We start from the raw sequence: 23,510 nt of genomic DNA on the forward strand, positions 1-23,510 counted from the left end.
TGCTCCTCCAGGTGAACTACAGGAATTAAAAAAGGTGAAGCAGCTTGTGCCTGATACCTTTGAAAAGCTTTAACTGACTCTGGCCAAACCCAATGGCTTGAGAGGAATGACATGAAAGAGAAAGCAGGTACCTAATCAGTAGGTCTCAAAGTGTCCTGGTGGCTATTTGGCGGGTAATTGGAAGATCGTCCACTGAGACAAGAAACTCAAAAGAAAGAGCAAATCTATGGGGAACAACACTTTAAACTATGAGATACCTTCTCATGGCTGAATACTGATTCCAGGAATAGTGTCAAGTATCTTTATTATTTTATTTAATCCTCACAACAGTTTTATGAGGTAAAATTGTACTATGATCTTCATTTTGCAGTTTAAAAACAAATACTGAGATTCAGGGGTTAATGACTTGACCAGTTCAGATCAGATCAGATCAGTCGCTCAGTCGTGTCCGACTCTTTGCGACCCCATGAACCGCAGCATTCCAGGCCTCCCGGTCCATCACCAACTCCCGGAGTTCACTCAGACTCATGTCCATCGAGTCAGCGATGCCATCCAGCCATCTCATCCTCTGTTGTCCCCTTCTCCTCCTGCCCCCAATCCCTCCCAGCATCAGAGTCTTTTCCAATGAGTCAACTCTTCGCATGAGGTGGCCAAAGTACTGGAGTTTCAGCTTTAGCATCATTCCTTGACCAGTTCCTACGTCCTTTTTGCACCAGAGCTATGCTGAGTTTGAGGTACCTACAGAAATTCCATCTAGGTGTGTCCACAGGCTGGAGTGCAAGGGAGGGACGGAAGAGATAGACTTGGGGGTTATACCAAGTGGGATCAAATCTATGAGCTCAGATGAGAGGGCTCGGCGAGCTCTAAATAGAAGGAAAGAGCGCCTGAGGAACACTAACCTTAGAGTCTAGGCAAAAAGAAGAAAGGAAAGCAGCATGAGAAGGAGTCATCTGGTACGGCTAATCCTTAAGAATGTTCTTCGGTGTATCTTTTCGAGAAGTCGCTAGCCCAGGTGTCTGGCGCTCAATTAAAGACTTCTGGGTCAGAAGTGGCATTCTGTCGAGGTTGGGCTTTTATACTTAATTCCTTAAGTTCCTTAAGTACCAAACGACGACCTGAAACCTGCACGGAGATTTCACTACCTGGGGAGGTAAAAATGAGCAAAGCCTCCTTAACGCAGATGAAGAACTCTTTTCCCTCTAATATCACCACAGTGGCTGTGGATATAAACGATCAGAGGTTACTGCAGAAACAGCCAACAGGTATTGGGCGAGAATCCAAGCGGCTGGCTGACTGGGACCGGGCCTGTCACTGCCCTGACAGGCAGGCACGCCTGCGCCTCCTAGGAAGGCCGGGAAGGCCCCTGCAGGGTTCCTCGCGCATTACCCAACTCTCCACCTCACTGCAGCCCCTGTCCTTCTCTGGCGCCCCCATAGTCTCTGCGGTTTCTCTCCTCCCAGAGGCTCCCTCAGCGCGTCAGCCCTCCAGACGCCGCCGCTACCCAGCCTCCTCATTACCCTGGCGGGGGCGGGGCGCTGTCCGTCACGGGGGCGGGGCCAAATATAGCTCGAGCCAGGCCCCGCCCCCGCGTGCTGACGCCCCGCCCCCTCGGCCCCCGGAGAGGCGGCCTCCACTGTGTGGCGTCGGGAGTTTTCTCCCTCTTCACGGCGTCATCCTTCCGTCAGCGAGCCCTCAGCTTTTTTTCCCTGAGGCCCTCTCCTGCCCCTCGAGAGAACGCGGCGAGTCAGGCCACGCGCGCGGGGCGCTATGAAGGTCCGCCGCCTGACTAGCGCGGCCGCCGCGGCGGCGGAGCCGCAAGCCGGTTGAGGAGGGCCCGGCGCTGGGCCGAGGCATGTGGAGCGCCGGCGGCAGCCTGCTCCAGTCGCTGCCCCGGCTTCTGCAGTACGCCGCCGCCCTCCCGGGCCACACCGAGCCGCCGCCGCCAGCCGGCTGGGCCCTGCCGCGGGCGGCCGGCGGGGACGGCCCGGCGGAGCGTCTGCCCCCGCGCGGGGGCGGGGCGAGCGCGGCGGCGGTGGCGGCGGCCGCCCCGGGGGCGCTGCTCGGCGCCTGTCTGGAGCGCCACGCTCCCTCCGACGCCTCAGAGCTGCCGGGGCCGGGCGGGGCGTTAGCGGGCGGCCCGGGGGGCGGCGGCGTGGTGGTCGACGTGGCCGAGGTGAGAAGCTGGCGCTGCTGCTGCCTCGGCAGCACCTGTTGGTGCCGGAGCCTGGTGCTGGTCTGCGTGCTGGCCGCCGTGTGCTTCGCTTCCCTGGCCCTGGTCCGCCGCTACCTGCAGCACCTCCTGCTCTGGGCCGAGAGCCTCGACTCGCTGCTGGGGGTCCTGCTCTTCGTCGTGGGCTTCATCGTGGTCTCGTTCCCCTGCGGCTGGGGCTACATCGTGCTCAACGTGGCGGCCGGCTACCTGTACGGCTTCGTGCTGGGCATGGGGTTGATGGTGGTGGGCGTCCTCATTGGCACCTTCATCGCCCACGTGGTCTGCAAGCGGCTGCTCACCGCCTGGGTAGCCGCCAGGATCCAGAGCAGCGAGAAACTCAGCGCCGTCATCCGCGTCGTGGAGGGGGGCAGCGGCCTCAAAGTGGTGGCGCTGGCCAGGCTCACCCCCATACCTTTCGGGCTGCAGAACGCAGTGTTCTCGGTAAGTGGCGTGCCACTGGGCTGTTCTCCCAAGTCTTTTTGTTTGTTTTGAGCGATCTTGGGGCGGCCCTGGGAGAGTGCTCCGTCCTGTGGAATGCCGGCAGAGGAGTGACATTAACAGAAGAGGAAATTACTTTCTGACGTACCCTGAGACATTTCAAACAGATAAAGCCAATCTGTGTCGGGCCCTCTCAATAGGAGATTTGGTAGAGAAAGAACTACTCCTTTTTTGACATATGAATTTGGTTAGAAATGAGCTCTCTCAACTATGAGAGGAGAGGAGTAGAAATATCTATTTTAAACATTTGTCATCTTACTCTGTAGCAGCTGTCGCACCAGTCAGGGAATAAATAAAGGCTGGCTTTCCCTCTAACTTGCCAAAATGCATCCAGTATTTTAGCTCAGGTTTTTAACAATGTGGGGCTAACGGAAGAGTTTGGGTAAATAGAGGAGAAAGTAGACTCTATTTTGGAGTTTCCTAAAATTTTTAATAGGATTTTTTTTCATCGAGTAATTTGCTTTTTTAATACAGTGTAATAAGGGGGGAAGCCTCCTTTTTACCTTTCTTTGGAGGAATTCATTTTAAAATCACTTGGTAGTGGATAAAGCAAAATTGGACAGGTAACCTTTTTCCCAATTGAGAATATATGTCTTTTTATACACCTTGTACACTTTTTTTTTTGTCTTGTATTCATATCCTTTGCTTATTCAGTTAAGGTGGTTTTAACTAATGTACATCGCGTTGTAAATGATTGAGTAATGGAAACACTGCTAGTAAATGATTGAAGAATGGAACTCTGCTACTGAGGACCATCCCATTGGGGAAAAAAAGGATCCAGTGTTTACAAACTTAGTGTCTTCAGCGCATGCTGTATGCTAAGTCACTTCAGTTGTGTCCATGGACTGTAGCCCACCAGGTTCCTCTGTCCATGGGATTCTTCATGCAAAAATGCTAGAATGAGTTGCCATTCCCTTCTCCAGGGTATCTTCCTGACCCAGGGATCGAACCTGTGTCTCTCATGTCTCCTGCATTGGCAGGCAGGTTCTTTACCACTGGCTATGTGCCCTTGCTTTCCTCTTTTTTAAGGTGAAGGGGTTAAACTAGTTACTGTGTTCTTCAAATTCAGTGATTCTGAAGTTCAAAGAATTTTCATATACATGCCCAGAAACTCAACCCAACTAGACCTAAAAAAAAACTCTGTGTGAAGAAAGAGTTTTAGCACTCAAATCCACAGGAATCATTAGTGAACCTGACAAATTTGTTTCAAAAATAGTTATCTCTAGAAACTTTCTCATTTTGTTTTATGTTAAGAATATTTCTAACCAACCTACCCTTTTCTTTTTAAATGCCTTTTGCAAATCTCATGTTGATTCTAACCAACTGCAGCAATGACTAGAGTGAGGCTTGAGGCGACATGGAAATAGATAAGGAGTTTTCTGTACACGGAAAGTTTGATGTTTACAGGTGGTTTAGTAAGTTCTCTTCCTTAAATTTTTACCTTTTCACAGCTTCCTATAAGCTTGAATTTTGACCCAGCCTTGGCTAATAATCGATCAAGTATCCTTAAACTTTGAAAGAGGGTTGGAACTAAGGAACCTGAATAGTTTCATTCTGTTAGTTTGCATCCTCTCCAGTATAGCTTATTTCCTTGTGCATTTTCTTGTCTACCAACTGTGTGCCTACTGTCCTGGACTGCTTCCACATATTATTTCTAATCTTTAAACTAGTTCTATGGAGAGTGATTATACGTATATTATAGATTATTATATAATAGTCCGGAACACAGGGCTGATGATCTGAAATTCTGCTGTCTCCATAGAATTCGCCATAGAATCTGAATCTGTTGCCCCTCGGTCAAGTTGCTTATCCTCTTTATGGTTCACGTTCTTATATGCAAAATGGGAAGGTAATGTTACCTTCTTTATAGGATTATTGAGACAATTGCTTAAATAAATGCTACTAAGCCTGGAATAACAAACATTCTGGCTTTTGTCGTCATTCAGTTCAGTTCAGTTCAGTCACATCCAACTCTTTGCAACCCCATGAACCGCAGCACACCAGGCCTCCCTGTCCATCACCAACTCCCAGAGTTTACTCACGTCCATCGAGTCGGTGATGCCATCCAGCCATCTCATCCTGTGTCATCCCCTTCTCCTCCTGCCCTCAATCTTTCCCAGCATCAGGGTCTTTTCAAATGAGTCAGCTCTTCGCATCAGGTGGCCAAAGTATTGAAGTTTCAGCTTCAGCATCGGTCCTTCCAATGAACACCCAGGACTGATCTCCTTTAGGATGGACTGGTTGGATCTCCTTGCAGTCCAAGGGACTCTCAAGAATCTTCTCCAACACCACAGTTCAAAAGCATCAATTCTTTGGCGCTTGCTCAGCTTTCTTTATAGTCCAACTCTCACATCCATACATGACCACAGGAAAAACCGTAGCCTTGACTAGACAGACCAAGTAATGGTCGACTAAGTAATGTCTCTGGTTTTTAATATGCTGTCTAGGTTGGTCATAACTTTCCTTTCAAGGAGTAAGCGTCTTTTAATTTCATGTCGTCATTACTGTTGTTATTATCCAGGATCACCTAGGTACTAAATAATTGTTTGCAGATAGAGTCTTAACCCATGACTCCATTTCTTCATTTTATATTTTGTCCTGGGTATATAATGTGGGCTCATTATAATTTGTTAATTAAAACTATATAAGTTTTAAAAAATAATCAAATATATTAAACATGTAATTTATACTTTGTACTTGGAAGTAATTTAAGGTAATTAATTGAAAACGAACTTGACAAGAGGCAGATCTCAGTTTGGCCTTGTGGGGTCAAGAGAAAAGAAGGAAAAAAGAAAACTGGCCTCTTGAAATAGGTATTATTGGCATAGTTTAACTGAGGAAGACATGGAGGCATCCGGGAGCTTGTTCAAGATCACCCAGCTACCAAGTGGTGATGGTGGTGATGGTTCAGTAGCTAAGTCATATCCGACTGTTTGTGACCCCACATACTGCAGCATGCCAGGCTCCTCTGTCCTTCACTATTTCCTGGAGTTTGCTCATATTCCTGTCCGTTGAGTCATTGATGCTATCTAACCATATCATGTTCTGCCATCCCCTTCTCCTTTAGCCTTCAATCTTTCCCAGCATCAAGGTCTTTTCCAATGAGTTGGCTTTTCACATCAGGTGGCCAAAGTATGGAAGTTTCACCTTCAGCATCAGTCCTTCCAATGGATGTTCAAGGTTGATTTCCTTTAGGACTGACTGGTTTGATCTTCTTGCAGTCCAGAGGACTCTCAAGAGTCTTCTCCAGCACCACAATCCAGGTTCCTATGTAATGCTGTTCTTTATAGCACTGGACTTTACTTTCACCACCAGACACATCCACAGCTGAGCATCGTTTCCACGCTTTATTCTTTCTGGAGTTATGAGTAATTGCCCTCCTCTCTTCCCAGTAGCTTATTGGACTCCTTAAATGGCAACCCACTCCAGTTCTCTTGCCTGGAAAATCCCATGAACAGAGGGGGCTGGTAGGCTATAGTCGATGGGGTCGCAAAGAGTTGGACACAACTGAGTGACTTCACTTTCTTTCTTCTCTTTCTGACCTGGGGCGCTCATCTTCCATTATCCTGTCTTTCTGCCTTTTCATACTGTTTATGGGGTTCTCATGGTAAAAATACGGGAGTGGTTTGCTGTTTCCTCCTTCAGTGGGCCACGTTTTGTCAGAACTCTTCACTGTGACCCGTCCATCTTGGGTGGCCCTGCACAGCAGGCTCACAGCTTCACTGAGTTACATAGGCCCCTTTGCCTTGACAAGAGTGTAATCCATGAAGGGTCTCTAAGGACCAAGTGGTGGAGCTGAGTTATAAACCCCAGATTATCTGAAAAAGTTCATGGTACTGTGTCAAACTCTCACTCTTGGCCTTAAGCAAGGTGGCTTGTGGACCTATTGGATATAGTCTATATCTTGTTCATTTCTTGTTTTTAACTATCTACATAATAGCTTCTGCAACTGAAACTGTTTACTGAATTCACCCAGGGTATGTGAGTGAAAAAAAAGCTTAGTTAATGCTGATTTTTATTTTAGCTTGGCTTTTGCTTCTGCCTTCTAGAACCTCTTTCTGATTCTATCCTTTCTGTCCTTATACCCCTATGGCTACCCAAAGCTGCCCCCTTTCCAGGCATATTTCTTTTTCTTCTTCCCTACCTGTCTTTTAAAATTGTCCTTCCTCCTCTCCATTCCAGTTAAAACTCATCTTCAGTGTCCATGATTGACTGACCTTTAATCAATGCTCATGAGGAAAGGTAGTGGTCATGAGAGGCACAGGGTTTGGAAATAGACAGTCCTTGACAATCTATGCTGAGTTATGAGGCTCAAATAAGCTAATGCAGGGAAAGCATTGAGTATTTGCCTGGCACATGCTCATTTCTCAAAAATTAATAGCAATTATTATTATGGTGGAGGTAGTTTTTATATTTTAGAGGCAGGAGCCGATTGTAAAAGATGAATATATAGAAGAAGGAAAAAGGCTCTCCCTTGCTTGCTGTCTGTTCTTAACTTTCTTTCCTGCTCCCATGTGCGCTAAAAAGGGATGAACAAATTGACACTTCACTTTTGAAATGGAAATTAAATACATAACACTTTATAGTATGAATTGTTAGATCATAAGAAATATAATTTCTGAAGTACATTTTAGAATCATTTCTACTTTTTAAAATGTACTCATTTTTCCTGTGGGAAATAAAGGCCCCCATCTACCAACGTTTTTGATGTAATCTTGAATCTGTAGGTATTATTGTACATTAAGACAGATTTCTAGATGTGTTGTCTGTGAGTGTTTCTAAGTACTGTTCTTATCTGGGCACATATCTAGAATGACTGTTTCTTACTGCTTCACTCAGGATAGGCTAAATGGCGCTACAACAACAACCCCCAAACCTCACTGGGTTGAAAAGCAAAAGATTTGTAAAAAGTGCAGCTTATATTATTATTTATAGTGAAGGGAGATAAATTTAATTTATATTTTGAATTCCACTTTTATGATTTGGAGGGCTATATATGCTCCTAGCATTTATGATATATCCTTTAAAAAATGTTTTAATTAAGTAGACTCTATATTGCATATGATGCCATATTTTTCCTCATGATTTCTCATAAATATATGTTCCTTAAGTATTAAAAAAAAAAAAAAAAAGCAAAGGTTTGTTTCCTTACTTGGCGCAGATCCAGGTTCAGCTTTGGGGAAGGAGTCGGGAGTCTCTGCTTTATGTTATTTTTATTTGGGGATCCAGGTTGACGGAGCCACCATCTTTCACTTGGTGTATGTGACATAGTGAATTCTGTACTGATTTTTAATGCTTTCACCTAGAAGTAATCTCACTCTTTACTAGCCTGAACAAGTGACATGGCCACAGCTGACTTCACAGAGGCAATGTGTGTGCCGGGAAGGAGCGAGAAGTTGAGTGTTTGGCAGTAGTCTTTGACTCTGGCCCTTGACTTCTGGATCCTGCCTCCCAGATCCTTCAGTCCAGTCCACGCCACAACCCTGGCAGCATTTCAGCCTCAGCCTCCTATCTAGTCTCCAGTAAGGATTTCCAGTTTTTTCTCCCTCCAGAATGATCTTTGTAGAATGCAAATCTAATCTTGGTACTCCATGTAGGGAAACCGTCAAGTGGGTTTCCCAACCCTCAGCTTACTTCTAGCCTGTCTCTTGCTGCTGCTGCTGCTTGCTAAGTCGCTTCAGTCATGTCTGACTCTGTGCGGCCCCATAGACGGCAGCCTACCAGGCCCTGCCATCCCTGGGATTCTTCAGGCAAGAACACTGGAGTGGGGTGCCATTGCCTTCTCCAAGCCTCTCTCTCTTATCATTCCACAATTACTAAGTACCCCTTAATATGTTAATGTATTTCATCCTCAACATTCTAAGAGGTAAACATGATTATTTCTGACTTAAACATAGCAGATTTTGTCTGTAGCCTCAAAACTTCAGGATTTCCTTTTTGTTGATAAAGTTGAAAACTGTAAGCATTCATAAAAATAACTATTTAGAAAGCATTAATGCATCATTGTAAAGTCTCTTGTAAGATACTCCCGTGGAGATATCTGGACTTCAACAGTTTAAAGCTACCACCTGTGAAATATCAACTTTAATCCAAATATGGTGGTTTGGTGGCGGTTTAGTTGCTAAGTCATGTCCAACTCTTGTGACCCAATTGACTGTAGCCTGCCAGGCTCCTCCGACCATGGGATTCTTAAGGCAAGAATACTGGAGTAAGTAGCCGTTTCCTTCTCCAGTGGATCTTCCTGACCCAAGAATTGAACCTGAGTCTCCTGTATTGCAGGCAGATTCTTCACCGCCTGAGCTTGGAGGGAAGCCCCTGTTAATCCAAATATATTACGTAATAAGTGGTTCTAATGGGTAACAGTATGCATATTGGTGCTTGCAACTTCTAAAAGGGTTTGATGTTGTTGTTACTGTTGTTCCACAGGAGAGCCTAAAAATTATTCTATTTTTTCACTTTGATCATAGAAAAACTTAATTCCACATGGGAAATGTTTTCATCGTTGAAACCTCAAATAAAAGCATAAAACATAGCATGGAAGATCCTCTTGATCATATGTTGTATAGCACTTTACAGTATGTAGAGAAAATTTACATATATTTTACATATATTCTATCGCTTAATCATCACAACAGTCCTTTGAGGAGTTACCAGTGACTTACAGGCAGTTACATAGAGGACAAAATATCACATACTTGAAGTCAGACTTAGTTCTGACCTTTACTCTGACATCTTGAGCTACTCTTCGAGCCATGCTTTCTGTTGTGAAATGTGTTTGCCATTACCTGCTGCATAGCTGTGATAAAATGTATAGCTTGCTCATTACTTACTATTTCCTTCTCTCCATTCTCTGCATTCCAAGATAAGGACATTGAAACTGAGATAATTTTTTTTTCTTCTTAAGTTAACCATTTTTTTATGTTGTACTTAGGTAGTTGCCAGGCACTGTTGTTCTAACATGTACACATTACTTACTTAATGTTCATATGAACCCTAATTCTCATATTAAACTAAGGCAGTTGAGGCAGAGTGGTGAAATAAATAGCCTAGGACCCATTTACCTAGCAGCTGGTAGGTACCATTTACCTAGCAGTTGGAAAATGGTAGAGCCATGAACTTACCTGAGGCTCTGTTGTTAATCTGAGAAGATCAGCAGAGAGCTTTCTGGTTTCTCAGAGATCTCCTGGTTCTAATTCCAGAGCACTAGCCCTGGGACCTCCCATGTGTCACGCACTGGGCCAGGTTCTCCACAGTTGAATCAGGCATCATCCTAGGGAGATAACTGGAAAAAATATCAAAAGAATAATGTTTTGTGTGTGTGTGAGAATTACATGAAATTCAGATTTCAGCATCTGTAAATAATGTTATTGGAATACAGCCATGCTTATTCGTGGATGTATAGTTGGTAGCTCTTTTTAAGCTAAAACATCAAGGTTGAGTAGTTGTGACAAAAACCCTATGGCCTGCAAAGCCGAAAATAGTTCCTACCTTGGACTTTACAGAAGTTTGCATTAGAGCTATAAACAGTCACTGTAGTAAAATAACCACCAAGTCCAAGCCCCTGAAACTGTAAGAAGAGTCCCATAAGCTCCCATATATATCTTTTTACCTTTGTATTTAACAAAAGCCTTTAAATAAATATATATATATATATATATATATATGTATATATGTATGTATGTATGTATTGTGGGTAAAATGAAAAAATAAATAAAAGGAAAAAAAAAAAGAAATGAGTAAATATAAAAGTGGAAGGCCTGACCCATCAGCCTGGCTCACTTCTCAGTAGAACCATTTTGAAGAATTTTATGTTACCAAACTGTTAGTTACTTTGGCTATTTTTATTAGCCCCGAGTAGGTTAGAAGCAGCAACAGAGAGTGTTTTTGCTTGTTTGGGGGGAGGGCAGGGAGCTGTTAAACTGGTGTAGTGGCTAAAATAATGATGGTAAAATAAGATTAAAAACAGAGTTGAAGCAAATATAACTAAACTGTATTGTATTTCCCTAGAGTTTGCCTTGAGTAATCAAGAAAAAGATAAATTGCTTCTAATAATTTAGTTCACAATTGAACTGAAATTTACTGCAGTTAAATAAAAATATTTTTTTGACGAGTGACTATGAGACCAGAAAAATGGTAAAATCTTAGTCTCATGGACTGTTTGGGGACATTTAGTTCTGTCTCAGGTCCTGTGTGACTTTGGTGAAGTCATTTAATGATCTGGCCTCCAATTATCATTATTTGTAAAATTAGAGAGGTTAGACAGGGTCTCAGAGTTTACTCTTAAAAAGACAAATGTTCTGAGTAACTATTTAACATTACTTTGTATTTAACAGTTTGGTGATGGTATGTTTTATAAAAATGTTTTTTCATCTTAAAGTCTTATTCTGTGTATGAGTCACAATACACACTGTGCCAGCTTAACTAATGATTAGTTCTTCTTGCTGTTAAAGCATACTGATTCTTCTTACTATTAAAGTATCCTGATTCATTGCCATTGGTACAGTTCAGATGGAATAGATGACAGAGACACAGCCTGTTTTGAAGGAGCTTGGAGTCATTAAGTCTGAAGGTTGAGATATAATGACCAAGTTGAAAAATGCCTTGCCACCTCATCCGTAGACCTCACAGAATCACTGAATATAGCTGGCTGTTACTTCCTTAAAACTGTGTTCTCTTTGTGTCTCTTCAGTCATCTCACCAGCTTCTGTGGTTTTCATGGTCGTATATAGGGTTAGAATTCACAAACCTGTATATCTAGCCTATTGTATCATAGTAACAAATAGAGTATATCTTATTACCCCTTCCTAGATTAAAATGGCTTTGGAGGCAGAGAGTCTTATTAAAAATTATTTTAAAAGTGTTTTTTTTTTCTGCCTATGAATAAGTATTCATTGTAAAAACTTTGAAAAGTATAGTAAGTATAAGGAGGAAAACATTCAGCATTTTAGTGTTTATTTTTCTAGTCTTTTCACTTTTAGTGCATGTGTTTTCTTTATATAACATTGTGAGTGAATGTTGTAAATGATTTCTGAGACTTTTTACTGGATGTAATGAACATTTTGATCATTAAGTATAGTACAGAATGACTTTCATGACCGCACAGTAATTTTGTACTTTGCATGTTGATGAATCTGAACTTCATTCTTATGGCAATAGGAAAAAGTTTAAGCGGGATTGGATTTGCCCTTTTTTAAAAGATATCTGCAAAATTTAACTTAGGTTGTGAGTGGTGGTGGGTAGATCTAACGTATCAAGACCAGAGAGGAGGAGACTGAACAAGAATAGAACAGATGACGGGTAGATTTCTCACGGACGTAGAAGGTAGAATCTGTGAGAAAGAGTAGATGATTGGTTGTGGGGATGAGGGAAGAGTGCTGTCTGTCTAGGTAGGGCAGCTGAGATTGGAAACATGGAAAGGAGTATTTTGAGGAGGGAAGAGAATGATAGTGTTTTTCCTTAAAGCAGTTTTTAAAATTTCATGTTTCTAGAAGTGAAAGCTGGTTGCCATTTGTTAACTCTTTCTCCCTCCTTTCTGTTTCTGAAATACTGATAGTATTTTGAGGATATACATTATAAAATATAATTCATCAGTAATAAGTAGATGAAAAGATCAAACTGCAGTCACTTTAACTTCTTTTGACCATTCCTTAAAAATTATTATGGGGATTCATGATTTTTTCTGCATAATATTACTAAATATATGTTTTAATTGAAATTTATACTAATATAACTTTGTCAAAAACCAACATTGCTTTTATATAAACTAGGAAACACACCTCTACAGGAAGGTGTGATTTGCCAAAACTAATGTCGTTTCACAAAACTATGGATAAAATTTGAGGTCTTCCATACACAGATCACCTTTATATTCTTCATTCGATCTGTGTCAAGATATTCTGTGTAAAAATGATAAAGTTTTTTAGTTTGTTAAAGCCTGTAAAGCCATTGTGTAAACAGTTGTAAATGGAGAAGGTAGAGGAACTGTGTAGGCAGGGTTGCCAGAGGAGCTGTGCTTTGTACCGTGTCTGAGGTTCAGTGCGCATTCAAGTGATCATCTGTACATTCAAGTGATAATAAGAATAATAAGAGTTCTCTTATTATCAGCTTCAAAAATGTGTGTTCAGTGAAGAATCAGTTCTTACTCTTTAAGATTAAGGGTTTTTTCCCCTCTTTTTTCTTCCCTTCAGATGGGCACTTTGTTTTCAGGATCTGTCTGGTATGTGGTAATATTCTACAGTAACCCTTACCCACCAAGGCAAGTGAATTACATCTCCAAGTGAATCACAGTACTGCTGGGCATAAGAATGTGTGTGCTTTCACGGTGCTTCTGGAGTTCTGAAAGTATGGGAGGGTGGCAATCAGGGAGCATTCACCATCCCTGAAAGCCACACTGAAGTATTTCTGATCATAGAAGCTAACCAGCAGGATAACACTGACATCCTAGATTGAGATTTCTGAGTCTTTGGAGTAGGAAAACAGTCCTGAGTCAAGTCCCCAGGGTATAATAGGCAGGACTTCCCAGTAGGATTATTCTGGGTTCACATTTAATGTCTTTTGGGAAAGTAGGATAAGGAGACATATTTTTTTAAAGTCAGTGGGTAGGACTTCCCTGCTGGACCAGTGGTTAAGAGTCTGCCTGCCAGTGCAGGGCACACAGGTTCGATCCTTGGTCCTGGAAGATCCCACATGCTGTGGGGCAGCTAAGCCCATCTGCCACCACTGCTGAGCCTGTGCTCGGAGCCCATGGGCAGCGGCTGCTGCAGCCCCCGCACTCTAGAGCCCATGCTCCCCAACAAGAGACGCCCCCACCGCACGGCAAGGACTGCCCCCACTCACCACAGCTAGAGAGAGCCAGTGTGGACGAAAGATAATAAATAAATGATTTTACAGAATGTCCATGGGTAAAGGCTTTCTAGGGAAAGAAGGTTGGATGGATCTCTTTGTGAGATCAAGTGCTGTACGTTAACTATGTTTGTCCAAGATTGGATGCAGATGTCTGAGTATGATCTTGGCTTATAGGAAATGTGATATTAGGATAATTTAAAATTTGTTTATCTTTAATACACTTAGTTTGAAAACTGTGTGTGCCTGTGTACATTATTATTTTGATATATTGGCTAAATTATTTGATGTGCTAGCAAAACAGTTTTACTGTGATTGGCTGAAATTAGTTTCTTTGCTTTATTTAGCTATGCAGCTTTTCAAAAAAGAACTATATGTAAATCATAACACTTCCTTTTTCTGTAGGGTGAGATTTGGTAATGAAAGGTTTGGTAAACTTTCATGTATGCTTTGGACAAAGGTCTCATTAAAAGAGTTAAGTGGCAGAGTTGTTTCAGATTTATAATATCTGTTCTTAAAATAGCCATTTAGATGTTATTGCTGTCATCCATAAATGTCAAATATATATTTTCTTTAGGGAAACTTTAATTACATTTAAAGATTATGAACTGAAGCTTTGCATTCTGACATTTTAAATACTTACTTAGAAAATAACTTGCATAACACATAATATTACTATAATATAATTTTATGACATTGATTTTTGTCATATTTACTTACTTTATACATTGGACATGTTTAATTCTAAAGAAAGTTTTTCCATTACTGCAAGTGCCCCAAACTGGCAGAGGAACTTTCCTAAAACTTAGCCCCGTTCATGTCATTCTTGGATTACGTTCCTCAGAGCTTTTCTGCTGAGTACAAACTCATTCCCCAAGTGTCCTCTCAAAGACTTGCCCTGTCTTTGTTCTGCAGGAGCGCCTTGCACTTTAAACACTCCAGACTACACTGCTGACTACTGATAACCCTGCATTGCCCTCACCCTGAGTGCCATGCTGACCCCATTCATTCCCTTCCTGGAACCCCTTCCCTTCTCCATTCCACCGTCTTCCCCTGTGAAGCCCATGTTCAGCTTGTGACGTTCAGTTCAAATTCCTCTTATCCCACAGTGTTGCCCTTTGGCCCCCACTCCTACAGAGATTTTAGTCCCTGTTTACTCTGTAATACTTCCCACGCAGTTCTTCTCAAGGCTCCCCTTCTGCCTGTGTGTACTTGTCAGTGTGCAAATTCTTCAAGGTAAAAGTTGTGTCATTGTGTCTATCTCTGGCAGATACCTTCCAGAGCATCTTGCAGTCACTGAGTCAGTCATTGTTTAGCAGAATCTTAACAACCAGTCACACTGCAGAATTCTTTCTAAATCAGCAGTGGTGTGTCTGCTACTAATCACCTATGAGTAGAGGTGAATGTAGCTTTACATAATTTTAGGTTAGACTGCAGTTGTAGAATAACCTATAACTCATTAAAACACCAGATTTTAATATTAATAAAAATAAAATTTAATAAAGTGGCCACTAGCTTTCTTATATAACAGCAATACCCAGATAAAGATATGGAAGTTATTCTCAAAATTAATGGCTGTAGTAACAACTATGGGCTTCTCAGTTGGTGCTAGTGATAAAGAACCCACCTGCCAATGCAGGAGACATAAGAGATGCAGGTTCGATCCCTGGGTCAGGAAGATCCCCTGGAGGAGGGCATGGCAACACACTCCAGTGTTCTTTCCTGCCTGGAGAATCCCACGGTCAGAGGAGCCTGGGGGGCTGCAGTGCATAGGGTCACAAAGAGTCAGACATGACTAAAGTGCCTGAGTACACACACACAATATCTGTAACGTAAAATATTTAGAAATAAACTAATAAGAAATGCTTGATATATATAATAAAACCACCAAATTTTAGTAATAAATATGGAAGATTTAAAGTTATTATAAAAACATTTCTTGATAAAAATACTGAATATTCTGGAGGTTGCATCTCTATCCAGATTAATTTATAAATTTATCTTAATCCTAGTATAATATTTACTAGTTTTTTGAATGACAGAGTGATCCTAAAAAGTATTCGCAAAAATGAATAGGTAAGAATAGTTATGGAAGTTTTAAAAAGAAGAGTAAGAAAAGGAATTTGAAAGTTAGAAATTCCTTGTGAGATATTAAACTGATAGTCTTTACAATAATTTGGTTTCAACACAAGATTTAAGATATCAGTAGACATGTTGATGTATGGCAGAACCATCACAATATTGTAATTATCCTCTAATTTAAAATATATATAAAAGATTATCAGTGGACAGTATTAGAACCCCAAATAGGCTCCTTTAAATACAGTAACTTTATTTATAATAAACATCACAAGTTGCTGAAGAAGTTACTGATTATTCAATACATGATACTAGGAAAATTGGCTACTGGGGAATGGGAGGAGTAAGGATATATCATCAACCTTTAATTCTAATAAATTGCAGAAGGAATTGGTGGTAAATATTAAAGAGGAAAATATACTGAGAAAAGAAATATAGGGAGAAATTTAATAATGGGATCTGAAAAGACTTTCTGAAGCTAAAAGCAATGGAAGATCAGAGGAAACAATAATATTTGGTTATATAAATTTAGAAATGTTTGTATGTCTAAACAAAAAATAAGAGACAGTTCAGAGGAAAATACTTGCTACATATTATGGACAAAAGTTGGTGACAGTAGTGGTAAAGAACCTGCCTGCCTGTGCAGGAGACATAAGAGATGTGGGTTTCATCTGTGGATCTGGAAGATCCCCTGGAAAAAAATATGGCAGCCCACGCCAGTGTTCTTACCTGGAGAATCCTGTGGACAGAGGAGCGTGGCAGGTTGTGGTCCATAGGTTTGCAAAGAGTCTAACGCAACAGAAGCAACTTAGCACACAGCATGGGCAAAGGTTGCCTTTTTATACAAAGAATAAATGTCATGAATAAATAAGAAAACACTTTAACATTTCAGTAAAAATGAATAAATGTGAACAAATAAAGCCATCAAAGAAATGTAAATAGAAAAGTGCATATTTAAAACTAACATAAATTAAAATTACAGTAAGGAAGTGTTAGTCGCTCAGTTGCCCCCAACTTTGTGACCCCGTGGACTGCAGCCCACCAGGCTCCTCTGTCCATGAGATTTTCCGGGCAAGAATACTAGAATGGGTTTCCATTTCCTTCTCCAGGGGATCTTCCCTACCCAGGGATCGAACCCAGATCTCTTGCACTGCAGGCAGACGCTTTACTGACTGAGCTACAAGGAAAGCCAGATTAAACAATAATTGAAATCATTTTTACCCCTCTCAAACTAATGCATGTGTGCATGCTCAGTCATGTCTGACTCTTTGCAACCCCATGGAACTAAGGAGGATTAAAATTTAAAACTTTTAATTGGCCAGAGTATGATGAAATGGTCACACATACGTTACTCACTGATAAGAATGTCAGTCAGTGTGAACTTTTTGGGAAAGCAGTTTTTACTGTTTGATCTAGTTACTCCATTCCTAATGATCTATCCTAAAATATGGAGTTGCATATTCTATTATTCTTGCTGTGTAACAGATGACTCCAAAATTGAATAGCTTCAGATCAGATCAGATCAGATCAGTCGCTCAGTCGTGTCCGACTCTTTGCGACCCCATGAATCGCAGCACGCCAGGCCTCCCTGTCCATCACCAACTCCTGGAGTTCACTCAGACTCACGTCCATCGAGTCAGTGATGCCATCCAGCCATCTCATCCTCTGTCGTCCCCTTCTCCTCTTGCCCCCAATCCCTCCCAGCATCAGAGTCTTTTCCAATGAGTCAACTCTTCGCATGAGGTGGCCAAAGTACTGGAGTTTCAGCTTTAGCATCATTCCTTCCAAAGAAATCCCAGGGCTGATCTCCTTCAGAATGGACTGGTTGGATCTCCTTGCAGTCCAAGGGACTCTCAAGAGTCTTTTCCAACACCACAGTTCAAAAGCATCAATTCTTCGGTGCTCAGCCTTCTTCACAGTCCAACTCTCACATCCATACATGACCACAGGAAAAACCATAGCCTTGACTAGATGAATCTTTGTTGGCAAAGTAATGTCTCTGCTTTTGAATATGCTATCTAGGTTGGTCATAACCTTCCTTCCAAGGAGTAAGTGTCTTTTAATTTCATGGCTGCAGTCACCATCTGTAGTGATTTTGGAGCCCAGAAAAATAAAGTCTGACACTGTTTCCCCATCTATTTCCCATGAAGTGATGGGACCAGATGCCATGATCTTCGTTTTCTGAATGTTGAGCTTTAAGCCAACTTTTTCACTCTCCTCTTTCACTTTCATCAAGAGGCTTTTGAGTTCCTCTTCACTTTCTGCCATAAGGGTGGTGTCATCTGCATATCTGAGGTTATTGATATTTCTCCCGACAGTCTTGATTCCAGCTTATGTTTCTTCCAGTCCAGTGTTTCTCATGATGTACTCTGCATATAAGTTAAATAAGCAGGGTGACAATATACAGCCTTGATGAACTCCTTTTCTTATTTGGAACCAGCCTATTGTTCCATGTCCAGTTCTAACTGTTGCTTCCTGACCTGCATACAAATTTCTCAAGAGGCAGATCAGGTGGTCTGGTATTCCCATCTCTTTCAGAATTTTCCACAGTTTATTGTGATCCACACAGTCAAAGGCTTTGGCATAGTCAATAAAGCAGAAATAGATGCTTTTCTGGAACTCTCTTGCTTTTTCTATGATCTCTGGTTCCTCTGCCTTTTCTAAAACCAGCTTAAACATCTGGAAGTTCACGGTTCATGTATTGCTGAAGCCTGGCTTGGAGAATTTTGAGCATTACTTTACTAGTGTGTGAGATGAGTGCAATTGTGTGGTAGTTTGAGCATTCTTTAGCATTGCCTTTCTTTGGGATTGGAATGAAAACTGACCTTTTCCAGTCCTGTGGCCACTACTGAGTTTTCCAAATTTGCTGGCATATTGAGTGCAGCACTTTCACAGCATCATCTTTCAGGATTTGAAATAGCTCAACTGGAATTCCATCACCTCCACTAGCTTTGTTCGTAGTGATGCTTTCTAAGGCCCACTTGACTTCACATTCCAGGATGTCTGGCTCTAGGTCAATGATCACACCATCGTGATTATCAGGATCATGAAGATCTTTTTTGTACCGTTCTTCTGTGTATTCTTGCCACCTCTTCTTAATATCTTCTGCTTCTGTTAGGTCCATACCATTTCTGTCCTTTATCGAGCCCATCTTTGCATGAAATGTTCCTTTGGTATCTCTGATTTTCTTGAAGTGATCCCTAGTCTTTCCCATTCTGTTGTTTTCCTCTATTTCTTTGCATTGATTGCTGAAGAAGGCTTTCTTATCTCTTCTTGCTATTCTTTGGAACTCTGCATTCAGATGTTTATATCTTTCCTTTTCTCCTTTGCTTTTCACTTCTCTTCTTTTCACAGCTATTTGTAAGGCCTCCCCAGACAGCCATTTTGCTTTTTTGCATTTCTTTTTCATGGGGATGGTCTTGATCCCTGTCTCCTGTACAATGTCACGAACCTCATTCCATAGTTCATCAGGCACTCTATCTATCAGATCTAGGCCCTTAAATCTATTTCTCACTTCCACTGTATAATTGTAAGGGATTTGATTTAGGTCATACCTGAATGGTCTAGTGGTTTTCCTTACTTTCTTCAATTTCAGTCTGAATTTGGCAATAAGGAGTTCATGGTCTGAGCCACAGTCAGCTCCTGGTCTTGTTTTTGCTGACTGTATAGCTTAATAAACATTTAATATCTCACAGCTTCTGTCAGTCGAGAATTCCTGTACAGAATAGCTATGCTGTGCTTAGTTGCTTAGTCATGTCCAGCTCTTTGCAACCCCGTGGACTGTAGCCCACCAGGCTCCTCTGTCCATGGAGATTCTCCAGGCAGGAATACTGTAGTGGGTTGCCATGCCCTCCTCCAGAAGATCTTCCCAACGCAGGGATCGAACCCAGGTCTCCCACATTGCAGTCAGATTCTTTACCAGCTGAGCCACAAGGGAAGCCCAAGAATATTGGAATGGGTAGCCTATCCCTTCTCTAGGGGATCTTCCCAATCCAGGAATCGAACTTGGATCTCCTGCATTGCAGGCGGATTCTTTACTAACTGAGCTACCAGGGAAGCCCACAGAATAGCTAGGTGCCTCTAATTCAGGTTGTCTCACAGTACTCAAGATGTTGACCAGAGCTGCAGCCACCTTACAGAGACCTCTCCAAAGAGCTACTTACAGCATGGTAACTTACCTTCCTGAGGGAGAGATGGAGGTCTTGTTATTTTTGTAACCTAATCTTGGAACTAACATCTCATCACTTATGTGATAGTCTATTTGCCAGAAGAAAGCTCTAGGTCCAGCCCACACTCTAGGGCAGAGGATTACACAAGGGCATGAATACCATGAGATGGATTTACTGGAAATAGTTTAGATACTGACTCCCATACAGGTTATACACAAAGGTTTTCATACAGGTTTTAAACAATTTGTAATAGCCAAAGAATACATAGTCACATGTACACAAAGAAACAATTAAGGAAGCAGTTTAAATGTTCCACAGGAAAAGAATGGTTAAATTGTGCTATGTAGTATAAATGTATAATGATACTTTGTACCTTTTTGAGTGCTGATCATGTGCCAGGCATTTGTTAAGATATTTACACATATCGCACGTTTTACAGATGGAAAAACTGACATTCAAAGACTGTACTTAAATGTCATTTTAGAGTTAGAGTTACCTGGCTTCAAAACCCAGTGACCACATTGCTGTTTAGGTTTATGAAGAATATTTAGGGGCTTCCCTGGTAACTCAGCTCGTAAAGAATCTGCCTGCAGTGCAGGAGACCCCGGTTTGATTCCTGGGTCCGTAACATCCCCTGGAGAAGGGTTAGGGTACCCACTCCAGTGTTCTTGGGCTTCCCTGGTGGCTCAGATGGTAAAGAATCTGCCTGCAATGTGGGAGACCTGGGTTCGATCCCTGGGTTGGGGAGATCCCCTGGAGAAGGGCATGGCAACCCACTCCAGGATTCTGGCCTGGAGAAATCCTCGTGGACAGAGGAGCCTGGCGGGCTACAGTCCATGGGGTCGCAAAGAGTCTGAAACGACTGAGTGACTAAGCACAAAAACAAGCATGAAGAATATTTAATGACATGAGGAAGACTTTAAAAACTGTTTCTACAAAGTGATGTGTGTGTGTCTGCACCTTTTTATTTATGTGTAAGAAAAAAACAATAGTCACACATGTCAGCTTTCAATGACAGAGCAATAGAATGTTAAAATTTTTCTTTAACTTTTATTTCATTGTAGATCTTTTACATTCTGTATATATTCCATGTATAATCATGTTTAAAAATCAGAACGCTTTGAAAAGTAGTTCAGCTCTCTCTGCTTCTGAAAGAAAACTGCTAGGAAGACTTGCATGCACAGTTCTATGTGACACTGAAGTTTTACTTGGTAATGAATCATCCCGTTTAATGCTCCTCTAGATCACTGACCTCTCCTTACCCAACTATCTGGTGGCGTCTTCAGCTGGCCTGCTTCCTACCCAGCTCCTGAATTCTTACCTGGGCACCACCCTGAGGACCATGGAGGATGTCATTGCAGAGCAAAGCGCTAGTGGATATTTTGTTTTTTGTTTACAGGTGAGTTTAAGGCCAAAGCTTGCCTTTTTTTGTTGTCTCTTAGTTTAAATCTAAGAAATTTCACTGAAAATAATTTGATTTTTTTCTTTTTCACATCTTTTATTATTCTTTCAACACTATTTCATATTTTGACATTTACATTTTTAATCTTGTGAATATGTGGAAATACATAGAACTGAATTGACACTTATTGAAAATTTTCTAAGCACAAAAAAGGGAATGACAGAAATAGGGTTCTTTTTGCAGTGATTATTTTTAAAATCATGACTAAATCAAATATTCTGAATTTATATGAATTATTGTTAATACTGTGTTTCTAAAGGTAGTTTTAATGAGATTTGATGAAGTTGGGTTTTTAATCTTAGTTACTTTATATCTTTAAATTTTGAAGATACTGAACTTTTCTATTGATATTTTTTAGATTATTATACTGGCAATGTAAATTTCTTTCTAGAATAATTTGATGTGAACAAATTTTTTTAGAAACTATTGCTTTATATAAAGTATAAAAGTATTATTCTATTTCAAGTTCAAATAATATTTATATAATAGATTAGTACTACTGTGCAAATTATAATATAGTTTGAGGTACGTATAATTTCATATAAGAGATTGATAAAAGGGGAAAATCTTGCTAAGTAGGCGGATTTATTCAGTGCCTTAAATTACATGCTGAAGGAGTTAAAACTTCATTTGCTTGTAACACATTTCATTCCTAGGATTTACCAAAATATAAAATTATTATTTTTGATAATTTATTAAGATGGTGATGATGATGATAGCTAATATTTATTGAATGCTTTATATGCCATATATTTAAGCTCATTTAATGCCTACCAAAACCTTAGTAGGTATATACTTATTATTTATTATCAAAGCCAATTGTGTGTTCAGTAATGTTACATTGGTAGCTTGAAATTGGTCATGACAGGGGGTATTTACAATTATGGAAATTGGCAAGTGTTCTAAATCAAGCCTGCCACCTCTGATCCCTAAGATCAGAGGTGTGTGTTTACCAGCACACCATTAGATAGTAATTTGTGCAAGGGGTAGAATTAGGATTTGAACAAAGGCAGTTGGTTCTAGAGACCATGCTCGTAAGTCTACTGAGCAGATAATACCAGTTAGATAGCTGACTTAGTGATCTCCTCAACTGTAAGTTTTAATTTATACTGCTTTTGAATATATGGTATCATGTTACAGATTTACTCTTAATGCTATTATTCTCAAGTTTTTGAGGCACTATATTGTTTCAAAAATACTATGATAAAGTTAGAGGTAATTTTCTTTGTGCTTAGACAGTACAAATTTAGTAAACAAAATGAGCCCAGGAATATTTACATTAAACTATAAATAAGCTTGTCAGAGAAGACTTGCTTTAACATAAATTTTGTAATATTTATGATATTCAGAAAATCAGTTTTTATTTTCCTTTACTGTTTTTTTCTTCACAGCTACATTTTCTAAAAGATAACCTGCTCTACGTTTAGAGTTTTTGTTATAGTTGGTTTATTTTTATTAATGTAACATGCTAATCACATATTAAACTTTCTATGAGTTATGTCAGTCAGTCAGTTCAGTTGCTCAGTCATGTCTGACTCTTTGCAACCCCATGGACTGCAGCACACCAGACTGTGTCCATCACCAATTCCCAGAGTCTGGTATCCCACATCCATTGAGTCAGCTTCCCTGTCCATCACCAACTCCCAGAGTCTACCCAAACCTATGTCCATTGAGTCAGTGATGCCATCCAGCCATCTCATCCTCTGTCGTCCCCTTCTCCTCCTGCCTTCAATCTTTCCCAGCATCAGGGTCTTTTCCAATGAGTCAGTTCTTCGCATCAGGTGGCCCAAGTATTGGAGTTTCTGCTTCAGCATCAGTCCTTCCAATGAATATTCAGGACTGATTTCCTTTAGGATTGACTGATTGGGTCTCCTTGTAGTCCAAGGTACTCTCAAGAGTTTTCTCCAACACAACAGTTCAAAAGCATCAATTCTTTGGTGCTCAGCTTTCTTTATAGTCCAACTCTCACAGCCATACATGACTACTGGAAAAACTGTAGCTTTGACTAGATGGATGTTTGTCGGCAAAGTAATGTCTCTGCTTTTTAATATGCTATCTAGGTTGGTCGGAGCTTTTCTTCCAAGGGGCAAGCATCGTTTAATTTCATGGCTGCTGTCACCATTTGCAATGCTTTTGGAGCCCCCAAAAATAAAGTCTGCCACTGTTTCCACTGTTTCCCCATCTATTTGCCATGAAGTGATGGAACCAGATGCTGTGATCTTAGTTTTTTGAATGTTGAGTTTTAAGC

At 41.0% G+C, this 23,510-nt stretch overlaps 1 protein-coding gene across 2 annotated transcripts in view; it reads left to right on the forward strand.

Moving 5' to 3' along the window:
- The first annotated feature begins 1,627 nt into the window (after window positions 1-1,627).
- Window positions 1,628-23,510, forward strand: part of TMEM64 (transmembrane protein 64) — a 38,368-nt gene continuing 16,485 nt past the window's right edge. The window contains exons 1-2 of one of the 2 annotated variants that reach the window (XM_027561592.1): window positions 1,628-2,653; window positions 21,044-21,199. In XM_027561592.1, coding sequence (XP_027417393.1) covers window positions 1,853-2,653; window positions 21,044-21,199 — 957 coding nt within the window. In that variant the 5' untranslated portion in view covers window positions 1,628-1,852. The remainder of the gene's footprint in view (window positions 2,654-21,043; window positions 21,200-23,510) is intronic. The other variant, XM_027561593.1, reaches the window with a different exon arrangement.

This window comes from Bos indicus x Bos taurus, chromosome 14 (genome assembly GCF_003369695.1).
Source record: "Bos indicus x Bos taurus breed Angus x Brahman F1 hybrid chromosome 14, Bos_hybrid_MaternalHap_v2.0, whole genome shotgun sequence".
Lineage (NCBI taxonomy): Eukaryota > Metazoa > Chordata > Mammalia > Artiodactyla > Bovidae > Bos > Bos indicus x Bos taurus.